The 27,200-nt window shown below is 52.5% G+C and overlaps 1 protein-coding gene across 1 annotated transcript; it reads left to right on the top strand.

Annotated features, from left to right (window-relative positions):
* The first annotated feature begins 248 nt into the window (after positions 1-248).
* ETS2 (ETS proto-oncogene 2, transcription factor) lies at positions 249-17,405 on the top strand. The gene is made up of 10 exons (XM_053917186.2): positions 249-559; positions 4,560-4,631; positions 6,952-7,063; positions 8,145-8,264; positions 8,638-8,838; positions 10,178-10,261; positions 11,263-11,487; positions 12,366-12,629; positions 14,308-14,426; positions 15,351-17,405. The coding sequence occupies exons 2-10, from the start codon at positions 4,560-4,562 to the stop codon at positions 15,564-15,566; spliced, it is 1,413 nt and encodes a 470-aa protein (XP_053773161.1). The 5' UTR covers positions 249-559; the 3' UTR covers positions 15,567-17,405.
* Positions 17,406-27,200: the final 9,795 nt, after the last annotated feature.

Here is a 27,200-nt window from a genome sequence, read left to right on the forward strand (position 1 = left end):
GGGAGACTCTCTTTCTGAGCTCCCGGGCGCACGCTTGCGCGAAGCCACCGCGGTCTTGGCACAGCGAGGGAGTGACGGAGGCCCGCGGCCGCGGGGCGCAGCGAGGTCCCGGCCGGAAAACGCCGACTCCGCCCCTACCCTACCCCGATGCCCTCCCTCCTCTTCCTCTCTTCCGTCTCCTCCTCTCATCCTCCTCCCGTCCTTCTTCCCTCCCCTTCTCTCTCTCCCCTCCCCTCTCGATGCTCCTCCTCTCGTCCCCGGTAGTCTCCCCTCCCTCCGCCCCCCTCTCCCCGATCCAGAAGAGCTCGTTGCGAAGGGACGGGGAGGGTTACTTCCTCCAGCGGCGGTGCGGAGCGCAGTGTAGCCGCAACCTCGAGCGCCCGGAGCCTCCCGTTCTCCTGCTCCACTGCCCGCCCGCCTGCCTGCCCGCCTGCCCTCGCCTCGGCCTCCCGGACGCCCCACCCGCACCTCGGCCTCGGCCCCGCAGCGATCGCAAGGAGAAGCCCGGGCCCGAGCAGCTGCCGCCCGACCGCGCGCGGGCCCTGCCAGAAGCGGCGCGGTAAGACCTGGGTCCGGGGTGGGCGGGCCGGCCGGGCGCGGGCTGGGGGTCGGTAGACAGCGCCCTCCGGCGCCGGCTCCTCTCCGGGGTACCTAGAAGCCGGGCTGGGGACCTGAGTAGCGCCGAGGTCCGTACGCCCGGGTCCAAGCTGGGTGGTGGCTACTCAGGATTCGAGGGTCGCGCGTCTGGGTTCCGTGCCTCTCCGGGCTCGTGTTGCGGGTGGCCGAGTGGCTTTGAGGGCGGTCGGGACGCGGAGCGCAGGGTAGGACGCGGGATGGGCCCGGTCGTGACCGCGGAGCGGGCTGCGAACTTGGGCCGCGGCCCCCAGGGTCGCGGAGCCGGGGGAGGCGGGCGTGCGCGCCGGCTTGTTTCGCTTCCTATTGTTTTTAAAAGGAATGTCGAGGGTCTGGTGGGGGTTCCTGCCTTTGGGCGGCCGGGGGAACCTGGTTTCGCCAAGGGGCTGGGGCTACGCAGGAGAGGGTGTTCCAGGGCGCCCGGGTGTACGGATAATTTACCGGAGCGCGCCGAGCCAGGGAGGACCTGGGGCGCCTACCTCCTCAAATACCTGGGAGACTGCGGCTCCCCGAAAACATTGGGCCCTAGGTCACCTGCTCGGCCAATGTCCAGGGTCCTCCCGGGGCGGCCCGCGCGTCCTGCCTCTAGGGCGAGATCCCCGCGGGCACCCAGGAGTGGATCGGGGCCCTTGGGCCCTGCAAGTGGAGCAGCGGGAGCCGGTCGGAAATGGGGAGGTGGGTGCGAAGGGCTGCTTTTATTTTCTTGCTCTTTAAGCATTTTTAATGAAGGGGTATCAGTGAGCGTTTGTGCATTGAGGTATTTCTTTAAAGCGCAGGAGACTTTTTATATTGGCCTGCATTCAATTTCAAGGTAGCTTAAAATAGTAGTTGACGTGTTACTTACTTAGAAAGTAAAGAAGTGAGCAGTCCCCTGTGGAGATAAGGGTAATTTATTTTAATTCACCACTGAGAGACTATGTTTGTTCCGGACAATGGAAGCGCCTGTGCGCCATCTGCCTGCCCACACCACCACCCATCAGGGAGATAAATCTCCAAGTTAAGGTTTATTAAAATTCTGAGTAATATCATAGTACAGTAAATGTTAGCGCCGGCGGTTCTGCAGGGAAATATCAAACATTCATTGTTGGGATTAGTCATTCCTCTCGCTACAGTGATAACTTTCAAAGGGAAAAAGCACACCAACCTTCAAAAAGTATATTGGGCGGTGGGGGTACCTGTTGTTTTCTCCTTTTTTTTTTTTTTTTTTTTTTCCAGTTTACCTAAATACAAGCCTGGGGTCTAATCTCACGTAAGTGATCATTTGTTCAGAGAAGGCTTTGGTTGTCAGGCAAGTTCTGCTTGTTTAAAAGTTTAACCATCCTCAGCACTTACATTTCTGCCATTTTCCTTTTTTAAAATATATTTTTTAAAATTTTTGTTCCCAAGCAGTAACCCAAAGGTCAACACCAAAAGGACCCAAATTTAAAATTGATTTACATGGAGAAACTTGGCCTGTCTGCCACCTTAAGGAGCCATGCTGAGTCAAATAAGCGAATGAACTCAAATTTGATTAGTTCTGTGTCTGCCTGAAACCACTTTGATTCTGCATAGTTCTTACAAAACAAATTAAAAGCTGGACAACAAAAGAACTCTATTCCGTAGTGAGTAATTACCACTCTGTATGTGGGAGTGGTAGGCTGCCTTTTCTCCCAAGGATTTGTACACAAACCCCCTCCAGCCCCGCTCCGCGCCGTGAAGCTTTTCCATCGCCTGCCACGTCCATCCTCTACCTCTGTGAAGGTGGGAAGTTATTCTCCATTTCCCAAGTCACCAAGCCTCCGCAAACCAGACGTAGAAAAGGAGGTGGGCTCTGCATTTTCGTCTTCTGTTTGAGGCTTGTGGATTTAATCCACAGGTTACCAGGACTTGGTCCATTCGGATACATGACAGAAAGCTCTGAACTGAAGGAGCATTTCACACGCTACAGCGTAGCACGCAGGGGCCCGGTCTAATAATATCTGCGTGCTATCTGAGATCTTCGGGGTGTGGCGGGACGAGGCCCAGGCCCCACCAGGTTGTCCTGGCACATAGGGGCGCTCAGGATCCCTCGACTCGACGGCCGTGTGGTCTGCACTGTGCCGCTTAAAGGCCCCAGTAGTAGCTGTGTGATCCTGGACAGGTTGCCAGAGGTCTCTGGGCCTCACCCTGGCACGTTGACTCCTCAGGGATGTCTGGGAGACTCAGTAAGGTAGGAAGGGATGGTCCCCAGCTCAGACTCAGCCCTTAGCAAGGAGGGATCTGTCGTGGCAGCCATCCTCAGTAGTGAATGTTGATTCTTGAGTGCGAGTGGCCCACAAAGTGGAGATTCTGAGCAAATGTGGCTACTTTTGGTCCAGGACAAGCCCAGGCCCTCCCCTGCCCTCCCCATGTAGCTCTATCACTTAATCCCGCGCTCCCCAGCCTCCTTGGCCACCAAGGCAGTCACCTGCACTCTTGAGGGTTTTAACAGCCCTGTGCAGCACCTCTGGCCTCCCCTGAGACAGACACTCACCACCCACCTGCCTTTCCAGCTGGGGGGGCGGGGGTAGAGGGGGGTTTGTGTGTAAGTGGTTGTGCATGCGTGTGTGTGTTGCGTGGTTGGGAAGTTTGCTTTAGCCATAAGGTTGATCATGAAGAAAACTCAAGAAAGCACCAAGAAACCCAGTTAGTTACAGCAAAATATGCTGTTGGCCATCTCCAGTGAGCGCTATCAATTGCACGATATTTTAATTACTTGAAGGCCTTTGTTGTAACAGGTGGGAGCACCCAGTGGAGATGGGGGGACAGTTAGCAGACCCCATAAAGTTGCCTTATGGGCCTTCAGTTCTGTGGCCAGAAACTAACCTAGGTAATTTGAAAATGAGTTCTAGTTTCTCTGGTCTTCTATCTAACACTGGTGGCATTATCTAGGTACCTGTCTCACTTATTAATATGTAATTTACCTGGCCAAACAATTGTGTTTTAAGGCCCCAAATAAGTTCTTGGTCTGTTAAAGCATGGCCCAATTGCAAGCCACATATGTAACTATAAATTTTCTAATAGCCACGTTAAATATATAAAGTAGGTGAGCTTAATTTCGGTATATTTCCATTCACCAAATATATCCAAAATGTTATATAAACATGCAGTAAATATAACGTTATTACTGAGATTTTTTTTTACTTTTTTCTGCGAGAACTTGCAAATCGCATGTGTATGTTACCCACCTCCCAGCTGGGTGCCAGCCGCTCAGCAGCCACACGTGGCTGGAGGCCACCCCCTCAGGCAGCGCAGGTCGCAAGTCTCTGGTCTCCCGTAAGCCCAGATGCTATCAGAGCAAGCAAAGCAGACCTGTGATTGGAGTTGCCTCTTGAGAAAATGCACAGCTGAGCGACACGAAGCAGCCATATTTAGAGCTTGTCTGTTTCACATGGGAGGGGAAGAAGGTTTGGTTGGAAGCTGTGGTCCTCCCCCTGATCCTCCCGGGCAGGGAGCCGCTCCAGTGTGGAGGGGAAGGGGCCTCAGGGCTCAGGTGCCTGCTTCCCTGGATCTGGACCTACCTGGAGCTGCCTGGGGCGGGCCCTCCTCCGTGCCCCTGAGGCTTCTGGGTGGAGCTGCCGCCCCCCCCCCCACCTCACACCTCCCCAGGCCCTTCCCTCTCCTGTCACAGAAGCACTCAGGCTGCCTTAGGAGGCTCTGAGCAGCCACAGAATGTGACTTTATCTAAGTGGAATTCAGTGGGAATCAGGGTATTATTACTTAACTACTTAAATTGCAGAACCTTTGTGAGAAGGGCTTTTAAATAAGAATTCCTGGTGTTTGGTTCTGAATGACCATTAATGGGTAAAACTTGACAGACTCAGCCAGAATTCAGTGTCTGCACAGGCCAGGCCATGAAGACGCCTTAGAAATGTAATACTTGACTTTTGCCTCTGACTCTTTATTTTCCTCTTCCTTTTTTTTTTAAGATGAATGATTTTGGAATCAAGAACATGGACCAGGTGGCCCCTGTGTCCAACAGTTACAGAGGGACACTCAAGGTGAGTGAGCGAAGTCCCACGTAAAAGTTCTTATATACAGTTTGGAAAGCTCAACCTCTAGGAGGAAAACAAAACAGAACAAAACAGTGGCCTGGGTCCCAGACAACCAGTTCTAGCCCCAGTTTTTAATTCACTGGCTGTGGGACTCCGGGCTGTTTGCTTAATCCCTCTGGGCCTCAGTTTTCCAGTCTGTAAAATGGGCGTCCTGATACTTATACTACTTGTCCTCCAGGATACGAAGCCGTTTAATTTGTAGAAGTTGAGGCCTTGGTCATTTGTTTCCGAGACTTCCACTGGGTGAAAAGACAGAGCGGGAGTTTCCTCAGACCATGGGGAGGCTGTTTCTTTCAGAAGTGAAGTGGAATTGTCTAGGAGAGGCGGGCAGACCCCGCCGCTGCTTCCGGCCGACCTGGCCGAGCCCACGGGGCAGCTGTGTGCGTGGGAGCCAGAAAACAGATGAGAGATGAAAGGCACTTGTGCACACATATCACGGAGCTTCTATCTCAACTCCCCGTGGGAACATTCTGCAGTGACACAAACGGATGATTCCCCGTTTGCCTTCTCCTTGTTTTTAAGCTTTGTGTGTAGTAACCATATCTCAGAAGCAGTGGTTTTAGGTGGGCCTCCTCTGAGCTCCGTGTTTTGTATACATAGGTGCCCCTGGCATGCTATATTTTACTCTGCAGATGACCGTGAGGTTACTTGTCTGATAGGACCCACAGAGCCAAAAAAAGGAGCTCAGGCCTTTCTCGAGTATTATGTGGGTCATCCAGCATCAGGCTAGGGAGCTTTCATGTTGGTTTGGTCAGACGTTTTCAACGAGGTGAAACTGGACAAGCTGTGATGGTACCAACTTTGAAACCACACCCATAGGAAGAAAAATTCTCCTGCAACTTGAAAGATTAGTTGGTGATGTCCGTGCGGTTTCTGGATGTGGGGAAGAACAGTCCCTGGAATTGATGTGTTGAAATAGCCAGCACGAGTTGGTATTGTCTTTTGACTTCCTGATTTTTTTAAAAAAAGAACTTACTGTCAGTGAAGGAAAGACATTTCTTAGTCACCTGGGCTAGTAGGAATTTGAAAAGTTGATATTTTCCACAAAGTCAGTCGGACGTGATAGATCCGTTTATAAATAAATCCAGTGGAGTGTTTCCTACTTGCTTATCTGGTTTTTCCCTCGACGCCTTGGGTCTTGGGGGGCTGGGCTCCATTCTGGGACTCATCGCCCAGAGTGTTTGGGCCAGTTCCAACCTCCGCCTGCCCTCTTGTGCAATCTGTCATCCCTCCTTCTGCATTTCTAAAACGAAAGCACACAAACCCATTGTATTTGTAAATGTGTGACCCATTCTCTTCGTGATGACTCAACACGTGTCATTGGGTTACACAGGACATGGGATTTCCAGCCTATGTTGGAAAAGTATAATCTTTCTTCACATTTTTTCCTTAACGAGTTGGGCAATGGTGACTCAAGGCCTTCTCTGTTACTTAGGAATGAGTCTTACACTAAAGGCTGTTGTGTTGACAAACCGCTGGGATGAGAACTGGGCCCTGTGGGGTTTCATCTCTGTACCCCTGCTCTCCCTTCCCCTGAACTGGAGATGGTTTTAACTGTAAATCTGTGTCCTTTGGAAGTCCTTCACCACAGGTGATTGTGGAGAGGGGGAAGGGAGGTTCTTTTTAATATGCTTTATTTTTGTAAAATTGAACCTAAGGAACTTTCTCACATGCTTTACTGTCTTCTGAACGATTGGAGTAGATGAGGAAAAACACCTAGTTTCAGTAAAGGTGTTTCACTGTAAACATTTCAATGACAGTGCATCCACGGATCCTTTCTGTCATTGTTTGATTTTCGGTTTTTGTTCAGTCATTGGCCTTTTGTTTTAAACACGGTGACCTAAAATGGCTTTGCTACGGGTCGTTTTTCTCCTGCCTGAGGCCTGACTGGATTTCTCTCCGATGATGTCACTGAAGGGCCAGGTGTTTGGACCAGGTGGGCGCTGAGACCCATCCCAGCACTGTTCTGGGACTCTGGTATTTTTAGGTTTGTTTACTTAATTTATTAATTTAAGTGGATGGGCCACTGAAAATGAACTCCCAGTTGTCCTGTGTGAGGGTGATTTAATGACCCAGTGACGGGGACTCCTTTTGGTCCCATGGGCCGTCCTAGAAAGCTGCTTGAGTCCTGGTCCATTCCAGGTGCGGCTTTACCGTGGCCGGTGTGGTCAGGGCACATTGGTCAGCTTGCCCAATGACCACTTTGAAAACAGGTAATTAAGAAGTAAATATTATATTTCTGTTTTCTTTCCGCCCATTTTTGCAGCGCCAGCCAGCCTTCGACACCCTGGACGGGTCCCTGTTTGCCATCCTCCCCTCCCTGAACGAAAAGCAAGCGCTCCAAGAAGTGCCCACGGGATTGGACTCCATCTCTCACGGTAACCTGCTGCCCGGGTGGACACCTCTTGCGAGATTGCCCAGAGCAGCTCCCTTGATAAAGAGATGACAGTTGATGAGCCAGGAGTGCCGGTGTCTTGGGTCTTTGGTGTGAAAAGTCAGAGGGAGGCCTTGGACCTGGGACTAGGCAGTTTTCCTCTGATGCGTGTGAGGATTCTGCTGTAGTCCCTGCCGGACGCGCCCCAGGGAGGGCCGGTGTCCCGCTGTGGGCACCCTGCGGAGGACCCAGAGGTTTCCATCAGGGTGTCTTCAGCGCGCAGCTCCCGGGTTCACTCAGCAGAGCAGCAAACGGGGCACATAAAATGCACCCCAACTTTTTATCCCGGGTTCACAGATCATCCCCTGGAGGTTGGGGGCCACAAATTACTCTTGCTAATCTTTACCCGTCTGTTTTTACTTCTGTAGTTCCTCCTGTCGTGTTTATCCTTTATAAGGGGCTGGCACGTCGGGTAACGCCTCTGCAGTTACTATGAGAGAGTTATTAGTTGGAGACATTCCAGAGATTACTTTGTCATATGAAGTAGGTGCTAGAAAATACAGTCCAGAAAATTAATTAAAACACATGTGCTTGCGTCAGCGTGCCGCCATGTGACAGTCATTTATCATTCTTGAAATTGCTGAGGGAGTCCAGAGAAGACTGTTTCTCAATAAAAATTGGAAGTGTGCCAAGCTCACGGGTGCGGAGGCCTGTGTGTTTGTACTGGGCTCCAAGTCTGCCTGCTGCTGAGTTTAATGGAATTGACTTCCAAATGATGTACTTACAGTCCCTTAAGCCTTTGGGCCAAAAATTATGTGTTTTCTTTCATTGTCTAAAATGTTCAAATAGCCTTCACTGGACATTTTACCTAGGCACAACATTTTAGATAGTTTTTAATCGGTGATGTTATAAGATACCTGATATTTTTTCAATTTTCATCTCAAAATATTTTGCTAATCTTCATACCCCTTTAAGGAATTATGTCAGGGTTTGAGATCAGAATCGTTCTTTTCTGAAAAGTAAGATTTCTCCCTCTAACATTGCCAGCGGTGGAATCCTAATATCACCCCCGGGTTTCTTTCCAGATGCGGCCAACTGTGAATTGCCCCTGCTAACCCCCTGCAGCAAGGCCGTGATGAGTCAGGCCTTGAAAGCTACCTTCAGCGGCTTCAAGAAGGAGCAGCGCCGGCTGGGCATCCCCAAGAGTAAGTGCCTCTCCCCTGCCAGAGTCTGCTCTGTACTGGGTGGACGGACCTGACCGCCGTTCCATGAGATGGGTTATCTGTCTATCTATCTATTTATTTACTTATTTATTTATTTATTTATTTTTGAGCTTTTGTGTAACGCATCTCGCAGAGAGTGGCAGAGATGGGGTTCACCTGAGCTAGTTCTGATTCAGACCAAGGCTTCGGCCAGGACTGGTGTTCCCGTGTTAGAATGTACCTGGGGGTCTCGCGCGTGTCCTTGGCCTTTGGTGCATGTGTGGACTTGGTGGGTAAATCAGCAGTGACTCCCGTGGTTTTACTTCCTCCTTCCATTTATTCCTTCCGTGCTCCGTCTTTTCTTCCCTCCCCATAGACCCCTGGCTGTGGACAGAGCAACAGGTCTGCCAGTGGCTTCTCTGGGCGACCAACGAGTTCAGCCTGGTGAACGTGAACCTCCAGAGGTTCGGCATGAATGGCCAGGTGTTGTGTAACCTGGGCAAGGAGCGTTTTCTGGAGCTGGCACCGGACTTTGTGGGCGACATTCTGTGGGAGCACCTGGAGCAGATGATCAAAGGTACCAGCCATGGGAGGGAAGAGCATGTAGCCGTAGGGTCAGAAGTTCAAATGATGGCAATGGCCTGAAAATGCCACGGGCGAGGGTCAGATGTGTGGCGGTAGATTTGAATCCGCCTCGGTGCGCATGTACGGCATCGCGTGTAGCTGCGGGCAGTCGCCTTAGTCACCAGCTTGTTCGCTGCTGCCGGACGGCGTCCGTCAGGGGGGCCACGTGTTGGCTCAGATAAGGAGGCCAGCAAAGAATTCCCCTGGTGCGTGGCTCCCCTTCCAGAACCAAAAGAAATGAGCCAGCTTCAGCCAGAGGGAACCTTTATTCAGACAAACTCCGTGAATCCTACAATAGATTTTCCTAATTCCAAATGGATTCTAACCAATACAATTTTTTTTTTTGGTTTTAGGTTTTTAAACACATGTAAAAGTAACTGATAGGTTTTTCCACACTGATGTATTATACAAAAAGTGGCCACTGAACAAAGAACTCTCATCACGTAGAGAGAGTCTCAATTCAGTCCCTACAAAGAGCATGGACACTGTGTTAAAAAGACAGTGTTAAAAAAGGAAAAAAATTACAGCAAGGGATCACTGAAGTGAAGACTTTAAGAAAATGAGCCCCTTTGTAGAGTTCAGGCAAATAGGCCTCATCTCAGTGAGCACTGACCTTCAACGTCTGTCGTAGACTCAGAATTTTAAAAACACCTCAGGAGTCAACCTCCAGCTCTTTTTAGTTATGGCTTCTGGGGCCAGGGAAACTTATTTTTAAAGACCCCCAAATGCTCTTTGAACTTGGACAAGCCTGACCCCACGAGGTTCTGGGGAGGATCAGTTTGTGAGCAGGTTGGGCCTGTTTTGCCATTCCTCGGATGTGAGTCTGGGACTGGGTGTGTGGGTGTGTGTGGGTGGGCGTGTGGTTCCATGTGTTTGTAGGCGGCAGACATGCACAGAGCCTGCACACCTTTCCCCTTTCCAAGTTCCTGGGTGCAGGTGTCCCCTTGTGGCCCTTTTCTTGTGTAGCTCTCGCCACACCCCCTGCCTGGGGCAGGTGGCACCCCACCAGCATCTCACCCTTTGCTGTCTTTTGGGTGGTGCAGTAGAAAATTTAACTTTGCCTGTGACAGTGTTCATGTTGGAAAACTTCCTCTACTTGTCAAAAAATGCATTGCTGTCTCATGTGTCTTAATGGACAGAATGGCTTGGAACCCCGTCAGATTAAATGTGGACCACTGAATGCGTCGAGTTGTTCTGAAAGAACCATACACAGAGATTTGGAAAGTCACTTTTTTCCCTTGTGTTGTTTTGTTCCTGATTTGCAATCAAGCTTTCTCTCTTCTGTTCCTCAGAAAACCAGGAAAAGGCAGAAGATCAGTATGAAGAGGATTCCCACCTCCACTCCGTTCCTCACTGGATCAACAGCAATTCACTAGGTCAGTCTGGGCTCCACCCCTAAGATCTTGGTTTTGAGTTGTCCTGTTAGTTCTTGGATGGCCCAAAGGCACTGTGTAGGCCTGCACAGACCCATGTGGTGGCCTCGTGTGGCTGTCAAGCTACTGGGGCATGAAATGTGGCTGGTCTGCATTGAGATGTGTGATAAGAACATAATGCACACCAGTTCTAGAAGCCTTAGTAGGAGACGAAGAATGTAAAATAGCTCCTTCCTAATTTTAAAATTACTATGATTGCCTGCTGAAATGATCATTGATATCTTAGGTCAAGTAACATTTTCAAGTTTCCCATTTCTTTTTACTTCTTAAATGGGGCTACTAGAAAATTGACCATTGCCTAATGACCAGCGCTGATCCAGGCCACGCGCAGAAGGAGGGGCAGGATGTAGTGAGCTGATGGTGGGGGTGAGTCTAGTATAAGGGCTGAGAGGTGGCCGGCACGGGCAGTGGGTGGTAGGCGAGACCACGCGTGCTCTGAACTTCGGGGTTGAAAGAGGTGTCGTGGCCTTCAGGTTCTCCCTCTGGTTGCTGACATGGTGGAGAGCATAGGTTACGGGCAGTGCCCCCAGCCAGCGGGGGGACAGGGGACTGGAGGTGCCACGTAGGAGGCGCATACAGGGGCATATCACTTAGTCTGTCTGAGCCCCTGTGGCACCGAAGCCAAGAGCGCCAGTGACCCCTGTCTGAGGAAAATGTGAAAGCATCCGACGGGCGAGAGACACAGCAGCATGAACACAGAGGCGTCGCACCCCGGGCCAGAGGCAGCGGGCACTTGGGAAAAGGGCCTGTAAGGCTGGGAGGATGAATGGTTTGGGAAAGGAGGACTTTGTGGAAAACCTGCCCATCAAAGCCCACGCGTCCCCCGAGGGCTGGCAAAGGCCAGGGCATGCAGGACCTCTCGCGTTCCATTTGGTGAGAGGTGTGGAGGGTCCTAGTCATCACGGACGGTCACCTAATGGCTCCGTCGCATGGCTCTGTTCCAGGGTTTGGCGTGGAGCAGACGCCGTATGGAATGCAGACGCAGAATTTCCCCAAAGGCGGACTCCTGGACAACGTGTGCCTGTCCACAGCGGCGCCCGGTGGCCTGAGTGCCGAGCAGGAGTTTCAGATGTTCCCCAAGTCGCGGCTCAATGCCGTCAGCGTCGGCTACTGCCCGGTCAGCCAGGACTTCACGGGCGGCAGCTTGAGCCTGATCCCCAACGGTTCCGGTAAGAAGGAGCTCCCAGCCGACCCCTTCAGCAGGCTCTTGGTTCGAACCCGGGAGCCACGGTCACACAGAGACACAGGCTCCTCCATCCACAGTCCTGCGTTCGACTGTTGGAGCAAGTCAAGGACTCGTCCTTCTAAGGGACGTTTGGTCACTGCCACAGGCGGCTGACTCACTCAGCAGGCGGGTTTCCGATGCGTTTCAGGCTGTGGGCCCGGAGGGTGTCGGGTAAACGAGACACAGTGAGTGCCTGCTGTCGTGAATAGATCCCTCCACCCAGTGGGATATTGGGGGACAGCGTAGGAATCTAACATTTCTGTTTACGGAGATGTATGTGCACAGTTCACAAGCTTCCAGGTATGCAGCTGGTTGGGGTTTGCAAACACACACCCGTGTAACAGCCACCCCGGTGCGGACGGGTTTCCGGCATCCCAGAAGGCTCCTTCGTACCCTTTCCCGACCGTCAGCAGCCTCCGCAGCCCGAGTGGAAATGATCATCATAATTTTTCTTATTCTTGAACTTGATACAAATGGAGTCATGCTGTCTGCTGTCTTTTGCTCATCTTTATGTCTGAGACCCATCCGTGATGTTGGATACAGCAGCCTGTTGTCCTTTGTCACTGCCGTATCGGACTCCATCCGATGAGGCTACGCTCGATTGATCAATTTGATTGTTGGTGGGGGATATGGCTGGACAGTATGCTTCTAAGGAACAAGCCCCTCGGTTTAAGAATGTTAGGGCGTCTGAATGACTCTGCACCAGCAGGGAATGTGGTGGAGTGGGGGCGATGCCGCCGTTGGGGCCGAGAGAGCCCCCATTGTTTCCTTAGCAGTGTGGCTGGGCGTGTTGTTGAGTGTGTGCCTGCTTGTGTCTGCCAGGGAAGGCTGGAGACCTGGATGCCCCCGAGAACGGCAGGGACAGCAGCTTCGAGAGCTCGGACTCGCTGCTGCAGTCCTGGAACAGCCAGTCGTCGCTGCTGGAGCAGCGGGTGCCGTCCTTCGAGAGCTGCGAGGACGACTGCAGCCAGGCCCTGGGCCTCAGCAAGCCGACCATGTCTTTCAAGGATTACATCCAGGAGAGGAGCGACCCGGTGGAGCAGGGCAAACCAGTCATACCTGCGGCCGTGCTGGCCGGCTTCACAGGTGAGGGAGTGTGCCACGCCGGGAGTCCGGTCACCGCCCCGTGCCCTGCCCGGCACAGCCGTGTTTACCGAGGGTGTTTCTGGTCGGAGCTCATTGCCTCTGCACCCCACATTTGATCTGTGGGGTATACTCCGACTCCAGACAAGCTGTATCTGAACTCTAAGAAGGCAGCCTTGTGGGAATACTTATGTATGCAGCCCAGCGGTGTGACTGGAGACCATGGCTGCTCCGGCCACCTGGGGTGCGCTCAGCCATTCAGAGAGGAGGGACAGGGGCCTGTGGAGGCCTTAGCGCTGACTCACCCACGCCAGGAATGTCAAAGAATGTAAACTGGCTCGGGGAGGGACATCAAGCTGGCCTCAAATAACACAGGACTGTTCACCTTGCCTTGCTCCCAAAACCCATCTTGTTTGTAAGGTTTGGGCGAGAGCTATTCTAGGCAAAGGTCAAATATTAAAGCTGTTTTTAGAAACAAATATTTCCAGCACTTTAGCGAAAACAGATTTTTTTTTTTCAATTGCTTCATGTGTCCTTACACGAGCTATTTTGACTATACATAGAGCCACTGGGGATTTAAGAAATGCCTCCTTACAAGACTCTCATAGGTTGAAATAAGAATGGGCAGACATCATCCGTTTCTTTCTGTCATCTAAAACAAACAGCCATGGAAACGTTTTAAAAATACCCAAAGCGTGAGTGAGAAGCGTTGTAGATTTCACCCCTGGGGGTCAGGGCCGGATAGGAAAAGGAACAGCCATGGGGTTGGTGGTTTTCATTTCAGTATTCGTTACCGGTCTGCTCGGAGTGGGCAGCCAGGCGTGTTATCGGTAGGACAGCCCGCCGTGGGCGGGGCATCGACCCACTTTACAGATGGGGAAACGTGCTCAGGTGACATAGCTGTCTGGTGACACAGGCAACCAGTTCTGTCTGGTTCCAGAACTCCCCAAGCTGCTCAGCCCAGCCTCCCTGCCGAGGGCCTTTGTGTCTCGGGGGACAGGTCTTTGATGGGCCTGTGATCCAGCACTGCACCTGGCCCCTGAGCTGTGTCTTACTCCTCGTATTTTGAAGGTGCTTCTTCACAAGGTGCTGGTTCTAAATACTAATGAGGAAAAGGCCCACTAAGGGCACTTGGCAGAGCACAGGCCCCAGCACACAGGTGGCGAGGCTGTGGACGCCACTCCAAATGCCCAGGTGGCTCTGGACACAGCTGAGTCCTGGATTAAGCCCTTCAGCCACCGTAAGGTGGCCAGAAAGCTACAGCACAGGATTCCATGGATAATGCACCTCCTTCTGTGGTCCAGTGCCCCGCCTTCAACTGCCCTGTCCTGACCCAGCATCTGTAGAGACACACACTGTACAGAAGGGACAGTGACACGGGATGACGAATTTTGAGGCCAAGAGTCGGTAGCCCTGAGTTTTTTCCCAGATAAACTAAGCCCAGCATTCAAGGGCTCAGTGACCTCTTTTCTGGGAGTCGGAGGCATGGACAAAGACCCCTGCTGGGTGTCCAGCCTCATCGCACCAGCCTTCTGGACTGTCACCAGCACCTGGGGTGGCCCTTCCCACCGGCTCGGGGAAAGGGGGTGCGAGTTCCTCAGCCTGTTGGTTTCGCTAGGATGGCCGAAGCCATGCCGTATTCTAAGTCTATAAAAACCTGTAACCCGTCCCTCTTCCCCAGGAAGCGGGCCCATCCAGCTGTGGCAGTTTCTCCTGGAATTACTCTCTGACAAGTCCTGCCAGTCATTCATCAGCTGGACCGGCGACGGGTGGGAGTTCAAGCTCGCTGACCCTGATGAGGTATGGCCAGAGCCTGGGAGATCATAGGACTTTGCACCCTATTTTCATCCCTTTGGTTTGCAAATTCGGTTTCCTGGGACAAAGGGGAGCTCTCCTGATGGTGGGGGAACCGGAGTGCCTCCCTGGCCTGGGGGACAGGCGTGCTGTGGCTCTGGGCCTGTGCGCAGGTGTCGGCCAGAGTTCACTGTCTTGCTTTGTCATTGAATAAAAGGGTGCAAGCGGTAAACTGAGGCCGTCTCCTGACTGTGTGGAAAATGCCTTGGGAAAGTTGCTTCCTTCTGTTGGGGGGAGTGAACCTAGTACCCCCACACATGCGCCCTGGCTGGGATTTTCTGTGCCCCTCAGCTGAGCTCGGCCGAGCTGCCCCAATCCCTTGTGGAGGAGGAAGCCAAGGGCAGGTCTAGACCTACCCATCAGGACAGCATTAGAGAAGCCCTGGGTCTCTGACTGGCCCAGCACAGTCTGTCACCTCCTGTCCCCTTGGGAGGCAGAAGCATTGATGATGGCATAATGTCACATGGCTCAGAACCCCACTCAGCAGTTGGCCCGGTGTGGGACTAAGACCCCAAGAGGCAGGGCTGGGGGGGACACAGCTCTTCCCTTGTCTCAGAACCCTCCATTCTGAACCCTCGGCTTCTAGGAGGTTTTGCTGAGCGAGAGGCTTGGAGAGTCCTGTATCAGATAGTGCTGTGTGGGTGGGGCACCGCTCTCCACTCCTCCCCTCCCTCCGTCCTCCAAGAACCAGCGGAGGGATGCAGAGCCCTGGCACACTCATCCGTCCTAAAACAGATGGCACCTTCGGGGTCCTTTAGTGGGCAAGTTCCCCCCGTGAGCACACGTCAGTGTCACCATCAGGGGGATGTCCTCCACGTTTTCGTAACTGCCCAGTGGAATTGAACTTGTCTCCATCCATGTCCACTGCAGGTGGCCCGCCGGTGGGGGAAGAGGAAAAATAAGCCCAAGATGAACTACGAGAAGCTGAGCCGGGGTCTGCGCTATTACTACGACAAGAACATCATCCACAAGACGTCGGGGAAACGCTACGTGTACCGCTTCGTGTGCGACCTGCAGAATCTGCTGGGGTTCACGCCCGAGGAACTGCACGCCATCCTGGGCGTCCAGCCGGACACGGAGGACTGAGGCCCGGGGGCTTCCCACGGGGTCATCCTGACCGACTGTCCCCGGGCCCCTGCCAGGCCGATGGAACACTCCAGGGAAGTCGCCAAGAAGCAGTGGCCTTACTTCGTCGGAAACCGCAGCTCTTTGCCCAAAGCCTCGCGGTGTGTCGCTTCTGAAGCCTGCGGGTGGGAAAACGCTATTTATGATGCGTGGCCCCGAGGGGGCGCGCTCCGAGCGGGCCGTGTGGCCCTGCTGCTCAGGCTGTCAGACATTCTCCAAGGAGCGAACATGTCGTGGACACACATATTTTTTTAATTTTCTTTGGCCTTTTGCAAGCAGGAATCACAAAAGCAAAAGTGGCCTCTGTTTCAGAGGCCAGGAGGGGCCAGGAAGCAATGTGCCATTTCAGAAGTTGGTTTGTATATATGATTGTAATCTTCTCATTGTTATCAAAATCCTCTAACAGTTCTATTTAACAGAAATTGTATATTGTAATTTAAAATAATTATATTACTGTATGTGAGATAAGAATGCAATGTTTATCCCAGTTTTCAAGAGCACACATGGCATTTTGCAAACGTTGAATCTGCCACGGGCAGGCTGAGGGAATTTGTGAGATGTGTATTATTTACATTTACTTTGCCTACAGGAGTAAGGTCTAAGGGGGTTAATCCCTGGTTTTTGTTTTGTTTTGTTTTGTTTTGCCCAGGTTGTATCTGGCAAGGACTTTGTACATTTGGGACTTTTTATAAGAAACATAATGTTATTATCTGGGGGCACATCTGGCCTCTGGCTTCTCCTTTAATTGTAATGTAAAAGCTATAAAGCAGTATTTTTCTTGACAAATGGCATATGTTTTCCATTTCTATGCATGCCTTTAACTCAGTGGATGCACAGAGTTTTATTTCTCGATTCAATTGTGTTCCCCCCACAACTCACCCCACCCCCCAGACTAGCCATTTCCACCCTGTGCCCTGCTCCCAAGCCCCAGATGATGCTGGAGGATTAAAATAAGAAATCTATTTTTGGAAATATGCAACTCCTTTTCAGAGATCAGGAGGGATTTACGTAGCAGCTATTTTTACTGTAAAAGTAACTCACTGGAAAAAAAATGTAAGAACGCCTCGTTTTCTGTCTCAGCTCCACATGAAGTTAAACACTGCACAGGGCTGAGGGTCCGGGGGTTGGGGGGTGCTGTACGAACGCTCTCAGACAGGAACGAAACACACCGTCCCATCCCTGTCCCGGGCTGTCTGGACACCAGGCTGCTCCTTTTTGCTCCTCAGCCACAGCGATGTAGCTTTGTTCTTTTCTTACATTTTGGACACAAAATGCCCAGAGGCGCAGGGAGCAAGTAAGCTGGTGGGAGAGGATGCATTGTTGGCCTGAGCGCCATGGAGACTTGGGGTTGTTTCTAAGACGCCCCTGGGTCGGCGTGCGTTCCTAGCCTTCGTGAATGGCCCATCCTTGTGCTGGACCTCGTGCTTGGCAAGAAGAGCTGAGAAGGGCGGTGCTGCCTCCAGAGCCACACGAGGCAATTTCCAGTGTCTTGAAACAGGACATTCTCAGGCAGGACCTGTTTATCACTCGGATATCTGTAACATCAACAGACGTGACTGGGAACACGCTGCCGCCAACACCAATCTTGGCTGTCGCTCATTTTGTTTGGGGTCGAACCACACGAAACCAATGTTTAACTTTTATTGACCAAGTTGGCAGTGTCATGCGGTCCAACCTAAGAGTGATGGGAACCGAAGTCCCTAATAAACCTCTGGCATGGTAGTGGACAGAACTTAAGTAGAAAAATTTTGTAATTTGGCCGTTCCTTTCCCAAATAATAAAGTATTTTGTTTATATAAACTCCTCCTTGTAAGAGTCATTCTTCGTCCCCACCCCCACATGGAGTTGGGAGGGAGGGCACTGAGCCCAGGGCCACCGTGCTCAGCAGCTCAGCGGCTGTTAGCCCTGAGTCACATCTCTTGTTTAACTGATTTAACACACAGCCACCTAGTGAATCGTGACCAGCTGGGGCCAGCTGTGCACCCTCCCTCAAGGAATTCCCCAAAAGTGTTCCTGATCTCGGAAAGTTCTTTCAAGAAGCCTCTGGAATAAGAAGATTCGGGTTCTATCTGCCAGGTCGGGGTGGGGCGGGGAAGGTGGCAGACCTACAGAAGAGATTTGGGGATGTTAACATTTAAGAGCATGAGGCTTTGAGGTTCAAGGACTTTGGCAATTGAGGCTGAGACTCTCCTGGACTCCTGACCTTGCTGACACCTTAACCAGACAGGAGGGTGCTGGACCTAGGACACCTGCCCTCGCACCTCCTCAGGGTTCCTTTCCACTCTGCAGGGGTGAGGATGCCCCAGAACCCCGATGGTACTCACTGGTCTCCAAGTCGGCTTCGGGGCCCAGTCAGCAGTTTGAACTTGGTCCTGATGGGAGTATTTACACCTCGAAATCAGCAAACAGTACAACTGAGGGGGCGCCCCCCCTCGCAGGGGCTGGTCAGCGGTGTTTACCACGTTAGAAATTCACACACTTTAAAATGGTTCATTTTTAAAATAACATTTTTATGAAAAATAACTTTTTCTAAGAAGACGAGAATGACATTTTACAGGCTTTCCAATCTTTTTGATGTCTGGTTTCATAGAAGAGGCCTGGATTCTTACCCTGCTGCCTTCAGATGTTGTGATACATTTTGAAGAGAATCAGGCCTCACAGGGATACGTGACTTGGAAGAGGGAGGGGTATGTAATAACTTTCAGATAACTGTGGTATTGCTTTGTATACACCCGAACTGACAAACTGCTTAAAGTTTCCTTGCCTTTGGAATACGAACCACACCTGTACACTTTCCTATGGCTACAGTAAACCCCGCGGGTCTGTCTTGCACTTCGAAACGATTTTCACTCCTGTGGGATTTTGTGACATTGTGCATGAGTCACGTGGAAAATGTTGCTTCAACATGTTGGCACATTTCAATACAGAACATCATGCAGTTGCACTGGTTACTATTACCCCCAGTTTCACCGGGAAAGCACCGGGAAGCTATCAAGCTCACAGGGGCAGATACAAATTCCCCAAAATTCAAATCTTTACTCGGAGGCTCAAATTTTATCAGCAAAAAACGCCGAGTTTTCTTTGAAGTGACAGCCCCGTTTCATTTAGTACTTTTGAGGAAATACCTGTCACGTACCCAAATCTGAATAAATGTAATTTGCCAAGTTGTTCTTTCCATAAAAACAGTGTCTGTGAATAAAGTAGGTAGTTCAGCTTACAACTCAAACAAGTTCTTTTTTGAAGATAGTATAAATATTTATTTTATACACTAAATTTAAAATACTAACTCTGAAGGCATTATTTCTCAGTTTTTGCGCTGCAATGGCAGTTGACCTGCGATATTATCTTAGTTGCAGGTGTACAGCATAGGGGTTGGACATTTGTACCCCTGACGCGGGGGGCGCCCGACAGGTCTAGGGCCCACCTGATACCATGTATCGTTACAATATTATTGACGATATTCTAGCAGCAGACGTTCCACTTTGTTACCCAGAAATGGAAAAGATGTGTATCCACTGAGTCAAAAAAAGTTCATCTTCCCCACTCCGTGTAGGGAATCTTCACCACCCCACCTAGGACATTTTCCCCAGGGTTCTGGGGTTCTCCCTTCAGGTTCAAGGTGGCGACAATCGGAGTGGCCGCTGGCGCTGTTCAGTGCCAGGCCCCGGCGGTTTCTCCCTCCCTCGCTTCCTTCACACCCATCAGTGCTAATGCCAACACAGCAAAAGGCAGAAGTATTCCTGTTGTCACAGAAATTGTCCTCAGCTTGAGGGTCCCCCTGAAAGGCTGTTGGAATGCCTAGCTGTCTGGGGAACCTCATTGGAGAATGTTCCAGAAAGAGAGGGCCAGGAGGGAGCATTTTCTGTTTTCCTCTCTCTTCCAGCATCTCTGCTTCCAGTCTTTTCACAGGCAGTCGAGAAGCTTTTTTTTTTTTTTTTTACAGCAAAATCACTGTTTGATATTCTGTGTGATAAATTTCATTCGTGAAGGGGAAACTGGACTTTCTCAAAGTCCTTTTCCACCGTTCACTCTGTCTTTGTCCTTTTTTTATCTTCACTCCAATCCAAAATTTTTAAAAGTTAGAATAAAATGTATCTCCTACCACATTTTTTTTTAAAAAACATCATTTTTCTTAACATACTCAGCACAGGATGAGATACACCTGGCCTGTCTTCCAGTGTTTCCACATGGAGGGGAAAGAAGTGAAATTGAATTGCCTTTAGCACCCCGCCCCCAATCGCTCCCCACCCCACGTCCTGGTTCTCCCTCCTATAGGGCCAGAGACCGCCTGTGAATGGCGGAGAGGGTGGTAGGCTACTCGGCTGGGTGTGTGAGGCCTAGAAAGTGGGGCCTCGGAAGGTGGAGATGGGCGGGGGCAGAGTGAGGTAACGGCTGGTCCCTCCCACTTTGGGAACTTGGGCCAGGTCCACAGCAGGGCTTCTCTGTATTTTGGAACCAGATTTTAGGTTATTGCTGTCATGCTCTGCGGTATGACCTTGGGCAGGTGACTTAATGACTCCGCGCCTCAGTCTCCCCTCCACACAGTGGGGTCACTGGGTAGCAGTGGGTGGATGAGTCTTAGGTGTCAGATTGTGGGAAGCCAGTGGTCTGGGGGCTGCAGTGAAGGCATGAGCCAAGCGTCCCGGCAGAGGTCTGCTCCCACCAGTCACGGCTCCTTTTTCCTCAGAAGAAACCCAGGAGCATGAAGCTGGTACTCAACACCACCAGGACTCAACCCCAGGTCCCCTGCTTCCTGATGTTGTTCTCCCACCACGACAACCACGCCGCGTTGGCTTTGTCATTGTCTCTGCAGCCCAGGGGCTCCCCCACGCTTCCAGTTCCTCCTTTCACAGCCCGTGGTTTGACTTTTAAATTATCCACGAACCTCCCACCCAAAGAACTCACAGTTGTCCCATGTGCGCCAGCTGGTGGCAGCTGGGTTAATTGGAGCAGATGCGAGGATCCCATCATCTGGGCCAGATGGTAATCTGTCAAGAGCAAAGCAGAAGGGTGTGGCTCACAGCAGTGAAGGGGGAGCCCCTCCTCTGTGACTCTTCTGTCACTCCTGGGCAGGGTTTGAGCATGTGACACCGCCTGGCGCCGAACATCTGGGGAAAGGCCATTTTTGGTCATAGCTGGTATGAAGACACCTTCGCAACTGGAGCTGACATGGCCTTTGTCCACGTGCTATGAGTAACGGCCCCTCCTTGTCTCCCAAAGTCATGTTCAGATGGCAAAACAGCCCAGGATTGCCAAATCAGTCCCCGCCAGCTGTTTTTCTGTGTGGCTTCACACGCTGCATGCAGAAGCAGGGCTCAGCACGCACATGTGTGTTTGTGTGGCGTGGGGCCAGGCATGCTGATCCATGGGAGCCCGTGGCCTGGCTGACTGGGGGATGGGGCACCGGTGGCAGTGAGGGGGATGACAAGCAAAGAAAATCAGCTGTCAGCTGTGGTCCATCTCCATGTAAACCTGTGAGAAACACCTTTGCCATGTGCTAACTAACTCCATGAAACTACACGTACATGAATAAGGGTGAATTACGGCACCATTTGCAGGGCTCTCTTTCATCTGTCACCTCACTGTGACCCCAGGAGCTCTGGTTCTCTATGCTCATTGTACAGATGTGAGGACCGGGGCTTGGTGAGGTGTCAACCCTGTACTGAAACGGGCAGGGGTCACCAGGTCCTGTCGGTGGCCTTTGACCCGTGTGCACGAGGTGCAGACTCTGGCGTGGGGCAGCAGAGGGCTCAGCCACCTGGAGCTCAGAGCCGCCACCGCAGCAGAGGGGCTGGGCAGCCTCGCACAGACGGCCACCCTCGTCTTGCCCCACCTGCCCGGGGAACCATCAGCAGTGCAGTAGGAGCTCCCTCTCGCCGTCCCGCCCTGTGGGTGATTCCAGTCTCCCACCTTCCTAAGGACTTGCCATCTTGTTTATAATTCTCAGGAAACTGAGCCAGAGAGGGATCTGGACAGGGACTCCCACCCTCCGTGGGGCCTCGGTCACTACCTGCCTCTTGGTCAAGTTCAACTCTTTCAAGCTCGGACTTGTCTTGTTCACAGCAGTATTCCCCAAATTTCTCTTTCTCTCTCTCTCTCTCTCCCCCCGCACCCACCCCCAGCCCAGAAGGGAGGGAGGGAGAAAGAGGGAGAGACACATCTGTGGGGGATATTGATTGGTCACCTTCCATATGTGCCCTGACTCGGGACCGAACCCACAACCCAGGCATGTGCCCTGACCGGGAATCGAACTGGCAATATTTTGGTTTGCTGGATGACGCAAAACCAACTGAGCCACACCTACCGAGGCCTTGACTGGTTCTCGTGCACAGAAAGGGATGTGCGCAGCCCTGCTCTGACCCCCTGGGTGTGCTGTGGAGACAGGTGGGCCTGGAGGGACAGATGGCTGTCAGCACTCTCCACCACCCAGGGCCTATAGAATGCCACCACTTCCTGTTTCAGAGCCAAGTGAGAGACTGTTTTCTAGACCTACTGGCCGCCCCTCCCCCTACCCATGACCAGCCCTGGTTGCTAGGCAGTTGTTCACCATAGAAACAGAACACACCTCAGGGTTCTGAGTGGTTATTTGTGCCCACAGGACACTGGCAGTCGGTGGCAGAGCTGCGAGCCCGGCTAGCCATGGAGGGCTTGGTGCCCGCCACAGCCACAGCCACCGTACCCACCTTCCAGCTGATCCTGGAGCACCTGTGTGCGATTCTGCTGCTGATTTCTGAGAGTCTGAGACATGTCCCAGCTCTCCCTGAGTTCTTCTCTGTGATCCTGGTGGGCGCTCTGGTGGTGGTGTCTTTGATGGTGAAGAGACAACACATGTCAAGAAGTGTGAGGGCGCCAGACAAAAGGTGTCCTGCCAGCGACGAAGTCTGTGCAGGACGCAGTGAGAATACTGGACCCATGACAGGAGCCCACGACACCTCACCTGGGGTGGAGGCCCGTCCTCTCTGCTTACAGACCTTGTGCTTGAAGGCCCTGAATAAGCACCTGAGCAGGAGGTTGTCACTTCAGGACCTGGCTGACTTAGTGAGAACGGTGTGCAGGATCCAGCCTCCTAAACGTTCCTACGTGACCAATGAGAAGCCTGTTAACAAAGCCTCAGGGATTAATGGAGAACAACTTCAGGAGAACATGCCGTGTGACTTGAACGAAAGTACTCATCATCGCAAAAGTCCAGAGCTGCGCCAAGACGAAATTGTGGGAAGGAAGCAGAACGTCCAAGAGAAGGAGGAGGAGAAACAAGGGCTGGAGCCGTCGATGGCACCAGTGGAGCGGGACCTGCAAGGTACAGCCAGCCAGTCCCTGTCCCTGGGGGGAGCCCCGCTGCAGACCAGCCCCAGGCCCGAGGTCCTTAGAGGTCACTTGGCTCACGTCAAGTCTCAGGTCGAGCAACAGAGGGAAGCAGAAATTGGGGATCCGTTTGTCCATGGGTTGGAAGGCAATCTCAAGGGTGTCCCTCGTGATGCTGACCTCAACATGTCCCTCCCAGGTGCTGACGAGGACAATCAGGCCACAGCCAGACACCTGTGGGAGCAAAAGCAAATAAGTGAAGAGCTGGCAGCAGAAATAAGGAGCCTGCGAACCGAGAAAGCGTCTCTGCGGTGTGAAAACATAAACCTAAAAGCCGAGATCCAGCAGCTGAAGCTGAAGCTTCAAGTTCGGCCTGACACACAGGAAGACCATCTAGCACGGCTCCACCAGCAGGTGTTGGAGGCAGAGATGCGCTGCTTAGAGATGGAGAAGAAACATCTCAACAACTGGAGAAGCATGAACTCCACCTATCAGATACTGGACGCGTATAAAAAGATGACCCAGGACATGAGCCAGGATCTGCGGAGAAGCACTTCCTACTGCGGAAAGGAGATTCAACGCCAACAGGAAAGAGCTCAGGGAGCCCGGACGGCAGCCAAGCACATGGAGAGAAAGGTCCAGGAGCTGCGCAGAGAGAACGATCGCAGCAGGCAGATGCTGGCCAAGGCCAAGTCCACCCTCCAGTCTTTCCCAGGTGGCCCTTCTGCTCCTGCTGCTCCACCCGCAGCCCACAGAGGCCCAGAAGTGCCAACCTGTCGCCTGGGTCATGTCACCAGGTCCCAGGAAGGAGCTGGGTCACACAGTAAGAGCTCGAGAATCCAGGCGCACCTGCAGATTTGACTCGGCTCCCACAGCAGTGGGGCCCGGAGCCCCCACACCCAGGACACAACACCCACCTGTGTTTCTGTTCCTGTGATTCTGATCTATGTCTCCTTAGTGAAGCTATTCTCACTAAAGTGATGCCACCATTGCTCTTAGCAGTGCGAGCTTTGTACCCTGGTAGTGATACCACTTCCATACAGATCCATTAGTGTAATTCTCCTGAGTGCGGAATCCCCCGGGAGACCCTTTAGAATTATCTGCTTATTCTAAGTGTTGCATTTCGAGTTAAGTGACCCCTCACTGTGGCCTAAACTGTCACCTCAGTTTGACGTGGTTGTTTCAACAAAGACCATGATGGTGCTGTGGCTGTTGTCCCAGACCCTTAGAAGCAACTTCGTATGTACCTGAAAAAATGCTGGTTGGGTTTAAAAACAATGCAAAAAAAAAAGCAGAACTTGAAAAGACAACACCACATCAAACTACATAGTATGTTTATTGCTTTAGTCCTAAATGCCTAGTGTATTCCTAATTGTAAGATAGTTTAAGCCCTAAACTTATAGGTTAGAAACCCTTAGATTTCTTCCCTGCTTTATAGTTTTTCTTTTTCTCTATTCGAGATACCCTTTATCAGCCAGCATCTCCCCACACTGTGCACTCAAGACAGAAAGCTTCCTCTGGACGGCGTCACACGCACACGCACACGCACGCACTCACACAACGTGAAGATCCCAGTTCCTCTTGGCTGTTTTCACTCTGAGTGAGATTTCAGATACTGTAGCAAACTTGAATAAGGATCGTCAATAAATAGTCTGTTCACGGACACAGTGGCCTGCCTGTCATTTGTGCAGAGACGACCCCAAATCACACACACAGCAGCAGAGCTGCCCGTGCACCTGACAAGGTCCCACTGGAAACAGCTCACGATCGTGGCCGGAGAAGACACTGGGATGAGGCCATGCCCCAGAGTGACGGGGTGAGGGAGGGAGCGGGGTGGGGACAGGTGCCAGCAAGAGGGAAACATCCCCCAGTCCTGGGCCTGGGGAGTGCAGGCGGGGGTCAGCCTCGGGCACAGGGCAAGCCCGGAAAGGGCCTGAAGCCCTTGGACAATGACCACCGGACTCTGCCTGATTCAAGTGTGTGTGGGCTCTGTGGCTTCACTCAGACCCGTTTGTTCATCCAGTAACCAGGTCCGGAGCTTCTCCACTGGCCCCAGGACTCCCCTGGGCGATCGGGAGCCAGGGATGGAGAGAACCGCCCAGGGAGTCCAGGGATCTAGGAGGGGAAGGTCTGGTAATCAAGGATGATGCCACCTGCCCTACAGGCTCTTCCAACTGGGTGACAGGTAACGGGGGTGACCGAGTGACACCCGGAGGTGACATTTATGGTGAGATTAAAGGGGAGAGGACTTAGCCTGGGAAGATCAAGGGGCCACATATTCCAGGCAGAGAGGACAGGAAGTACATAGGCCTGAGTGCTGGCTTCTGGGGCAGGGAAATGGGGCCGAGCTGACCGGGAAGTGGAAGGACAGGGAGCCAGCCCTTGCACAGGTGACTCCTTGGTGCAGTGTCCTGACATGAGGGATGGGTGTACACTGTGGGGACGGGTGGGGGCTGGGACGTGGTGGGTGTGCCTTCTGCACAGATCTCCTTAGCTGTGGGAAGGGGGGGGGTTAGGTGAAGACACATGGGGGGCAGTTTGGGTAAGGGTGGTCGTCACGGAGATGGAGAAGGACATTGGAACTGGGCTCAGGTGGCTGAGGGTCAGAGGAAGGAGTGAAGGACGATCCTAGGCCTTTTCTCACAGCCCTGGTGTTGGTCTCAGGAAAAGCTCTGCAGGGGCCCCTGCACAAAGCCAGCAGGACATGGACGCGTCACCTCCACTGAAACCCTGGTTTTCCTAGGGGGAGGGCGTGGAGTGAGGTGCGTCCATTTGGACTTCCACGTGGCTTCTCCAACACCTGAAGGCCCTCTGAGTCAGGTGATTCCACCTTCCAGGGACTCTCACCCCAGGGCCTTCAAGGGCAGGTTCGGGAGGGGTTCACATGCGGGGTGAGGATTTCCAAGTGTGATGCATTTACTACCTGAGTCGAGCTTACACGATGCTGCTGGTGGGGATGCCAGCAGGAATGACTTGTTCACGCCGGCAGAGCGCAGAGCCAGGGGAAGAGCACGACTCATGCACCAGAGGTGCCCACGAATGGGGCGTGTGCCCTCATTGCTGGCCCTGCTGCAGCCTGGGGTGGGGTGGGAGGTCTGGGAGGGCTCTCTGGAGGAGGTGGCCTCTGAGCTGAATATTGAAGGATGAGTAGGAGTTGTCCACATTGTTATTCACACTGGAAGGGGCATATGAGTCACTTGGAGATTTTATTACAAAGCAGCCCTATTCATCAGGTCTTTGGAGGGTCCAAGACCCTGCTTTGCTCCTAAGTGATGTCCACGCCGTGACCAGAAGTTTAATAGGCAAGATCTTTAGATGATTATGGGGAAGGGGTGGGGCAGTTGAAGGGCAGAGAGGCATTTCTGCCCGAAGACACAGCATAGGCAAAAGTGCAAGGGCACCGGCGGCCTGGTCTGCGTGAGTAGGAGGGTGTGTAGAATTACCTTTCCAGAGCCCAGAAACTCAAAGCCAGGAGGGGACGCCCAGAAAGCAGAGCAAACGTATGACGTGTGCCCAGGCTGCATCACAGCATCGACCCTGAGCAGTGCCCGAGCGAAGACCCCCTGCCGGACCCTCCCCACCCTCTTCTTAGCTTGTGAGGAGCCCTGAGAATCTGGGCGAGTCACCCAGCAAAGATCCTCTCCCAGGCCCTGGTCTGGGGGACCACGTGCCTTCCCTCCTGACCCTGTGGCAATGGATTTCCCTTCACACACACTCACATGCATGTGCGCTCACACAACCACACACATGCTCACACACAAGGATCAGCCAGCATGGGAATCAGAGGACAGTCGCACCCCAGGTCAAGGACCTTGTGTCCGGCCCAGCAGCTGGTGATTAAGAGCAGGGACCAAGGCGGTAATTTTGACAAATGCTCTGCCTGGAAGACGCGTGGCCTTGTTTTCAGGGCCACGCAGTTTATCAAAGGATGTTTGGAAAGGGGACCTGTTATTTATCGTCTTCAAGCTGTGCCAGTGAGGACTCTGGGAAGAGACAGCTAGGGACAGAGGGGTTGGGTTTGTTTTGTAAGGACGTGCTGCCAGTGAAATGCGAAACCCAAGTCATGGCTTCCAGCCCAGGGACAGAAGGGGAGGCCAGGACAGACATTCTGGGCTCCCTCCAGATTCCTGAGTCACTGGATGTGGTCCGAGAAATGACGGGGCTCTGAGCACTGACACCCCCGGGTCGATTCCGTGGGACTGGCGCCAAGCGATAACAGGGACAGAATGCTGGCTGGCCACTGGGTGGTCCTGGGTCCTCCCGGGGGACACTGCGCCTTCCCTGCATGGCAGG

Source organism: Desmodus rotundus, chromosome 2 (genome assembly GCF_022682495.2).
Source record: "Desmodus rotundus isolate HL8 chromosome 2, HLdesRot8A.1, whole genome shotgun sequence".
NCBI lineage: Eukaryota > Metazoa > Chordata > Mammalia > Chiroptera > Phyllostomidae > Desmodus > Desmodus rotundus.

Coding starts and splice junctions, on each gene's coding strand:
- ETS2 (XM_053917186.2), top strand. CDS start 4,560: ATGAATGATTTTGGAATCAAGAACATGGACCAGGTGGCCCCTGTGTCC. Junction 7,064..8,144: donor ATTGGACTCCATCTCTCACG/GTAACCTGCTGC, acceptor GTTTCTTTCCAG/ATGCGGCCAACTGTGAATTG. Junction 8,265..8,637: donor CCGGCTGGGCATCCCCAAGA/GTAAGTGCCTCT, acceptor CCCTCCCCATAG/ACCCCTGGCTGTGGACAGAG.